General features: G+C 60.7%; 1 protein-coding gene across 1 annotated transcript in view; it reads left to right on the top strand.

Moving 5' to 3' along the window:
* The window catches only part of EPS8L1 (EPS8-like 1), a 17,283-nt gene that overhangs the window by 2,936 nt on the left and 12,012 nt on the right, over window positions 1–2,335 (top strand). The window contains exons 4-7 of the mRNA XM_011932590.1: window positions 126–184; window positions 817–978; window positions 1,256–1,405; window positions 1,900–1,982. Of these exons, the coding sequence (XP_011787980.1) occupies window positions 155–184; window positions 817–978; window positions 1,256–1,405; window positions 1,900–1,982 (425 nt within the window). The 5' untranslated portion in view covers window positions 126–154. The remainder of the gene's footprint in view (window positions 1–125; window positions 185–816; window positions 979–1,255; window positions 1,406–1,899; window positions 1,983–2,335) is intronic.

The following is a 2,335-nucleotide window of genomic DNA, read 5'->3' as shown; positions in this document are numbered from 1 at the left end:
GGGAGGAGGGGCTGGGGCCTGGACTCCTGGGTCTGAGGGAGGAGGGGTTGAGGCTGGACTCCTGGGTCTGAGGGAGGAGGGGCTGGGCCTGGACTCCCAGGCTGATTTTCTTTCTCCCCTGGCAGAGCAGAGGAAGCGTTACTCCACAGTTGTTATGGCCGATGTATCCCAGTACCCAGTCAATGTGAGTCTGGGGTCTGTGTTCCCCAGGACATCTTCTAGGGCAAAGGTGGCCTCAGGAGATAGGGCTTTTGAAAGCAGCTGGGCCCCCAAGCATGAAGCATGTGGAAAATCAGTTTGCCCATCCGTAAAACGGACCTCCGTTGCCTCACCTCAGTCATGGATATGAAGTCAGGGGCCTCGGGTCCACTCAAATCTGCCAGCCTTTTCTCCGGGCTAGCTGTTGTGCTGGACAGTGGGACCATGGGGACAAATCAAGACACAGCCCTGCATGAGGAGGGGGTAGACAAGGTCCAGAGGAACCCACGGAGGTGCCTGGTGCTCTAATGGAGGTAGCAGGGGGCACAGCGGGAGACCCAAGGAGGCATTTAGAAGGAGAGAGCTATAATCCAGACTCCTTCCCTGCCCGCAAGGAGCCTCCAGTCTGTGAGAAGCCAGACTCAGGTGCTAGTCACTCTGATGAAAGGGAAACAAAGAGCACTGCGGGGAGGAGCTGATTTGTGGAGCAGGTGATCAAGGAAGGCCTCCTGGAGGAGGTGTGGTTAGTCTCAGGCTGAAAGTCTGATTATTCTGGGGGATTCTGAGCCCACCTGGCATCATCTTGGGCCTCACTGCTTTCTCCCTGGTCCGTGCCAGCACCTGGTGACGTTCTGCCTGGGTGAGGACGATGGCGTGCACACCGTGGAGGATGCCTCCAGGAAGCTGGCCGTCATGGATAGCCAGGGCCGAGTCTGGGCACAGGAGATGCTGCTGCGAGTGTCTCCCGACCATGTCACGCTGCTCGACCCGGCTTCCAAGGTACCAGGGGGCACGTCGGTGGGAGGAGTGTCTGCGGCAGGGACTTCAGGGGGTCTGGGTGTGAATCTTGGCTCCTGCATGTCCTTCCTCTGGGAACTCTGGCGAGGGACCCCAGCCCCCTTCTTGAGCCTTAATAGCCTCATCTATTAACCAGAGGTGTTATCCCTAACCCCCTAACTGCGTGAGGTTGCCCTGACCTGCTGGCCCACACTCCCGTCGCCATTTAGTAATACCATCATTTCGGGGCCTCAGTTTACCCTGCCATCCCACCCGGCAGGAGGAGCTGGAGTCGTACCCGCTGGGCGCCATCGTGCGTTGTGATGCGGTGATGCCACCCGGCCGGAGCCGCTCGCTGCTGCTGCTCGTGTGCCAGGAACCCGAGCGCGCGCAGCCCGACGTGCACTTCTTCCAGGGCCTGCGCCTCGGGGTGAGCGGATGGCGTTCGGATTGGCTCTGGGGGCGGAGCTGGAACTGGGCGGAGCCTGGAGCCGAGGCGAAAATGGGTGGGGCCTCTAGGTGGGGCGGGGCCTAGGGCTAAGGCGGGATCACAGCAAGGAAGGGGCATGGGACCTGGGAAGGAAGTTCTGAAAGGGAGTGGGGTTTGAGGAGACTGGACCCAGGGTCAAGATGCAACATGAGGGTGGGATGAGGACATGAACAGAAAATGGGCAAGTAGGGCCTGGGGGGAGCAGCCAGGACGAGGATGGGGGCGAGAAACCACCTCCATGGGCGGGGTCGTGGTTTGGGGCAGGGACAGGTGTAGGGCGAGGGGTGAGTCCAGAGCGTGGACGTGCGTGGGTCCATAGGCGTGAACGATGGCCGCACGTGGGCTGGGACGGAGCAGAAAAATCGGCCAGGGGCGTGGCCCGGGTAGGAAGGGGGTGCGGCGTGGGGAGGCGTGGCCTGATGTGTGATTGGCAGGCGGAGCTGATCCGAGAGGACATCCAGGGGGCTCTGCACAATTACCGCTCGGGCCGCGGGGAGCGCAGGGCGGCGGCGCTCAGGTGAGAGGGAAGAAGTTGGCGGGGTCTCTGGGAAGCCGGTTTCCCCTCCCTGTGCCTCAGTCTACAACACCAGACAGGAACAGAGCAAGTTTTGCATGGAGTCAAGCACAACCTAGTCGAGTCTTGTCTGTACCTCCCAGACGAGCTGACTCCTTCTCCAGAACTCCACTTCTTTTCCCTGTTCCCTGTCCAGGCCCTCAGTTTCACTCTAGAGAGGTGCTACCCCTCCCCATATCGGATTTCTCCCTACCTCGTTGAACTTGTTTACTCCCTTTGAGCCTCAGTGTGTCTCGTTCTGCGCCCCGGATTTCCCCCTCCGTGAACCCCTCAGTGGACCCAGCCTTGGTGTCCCC

This window comes from Colobus angolensis, unplaced genomic scaffold, assembly GCF_000951035.1.
Source record: "Colobus angolensis palliatus isolate OR3802 unplaced genomic scaffold, Cang.pa_1.0 Scaffold96, whole genome shotgun sequence".
In the NCBI taxonomy this organism is placed as follows: Eukaryota; Metazoa; Chordata; class Mammalia; order Primates; family Cercopithecidae; genus Colobus; species Colobus angolensis.
The sequence above is the reverse complement of the archived record's forward strand: the minus strand, read 5'-3'. Positions and strand labels throughout refer to the sequence as shown.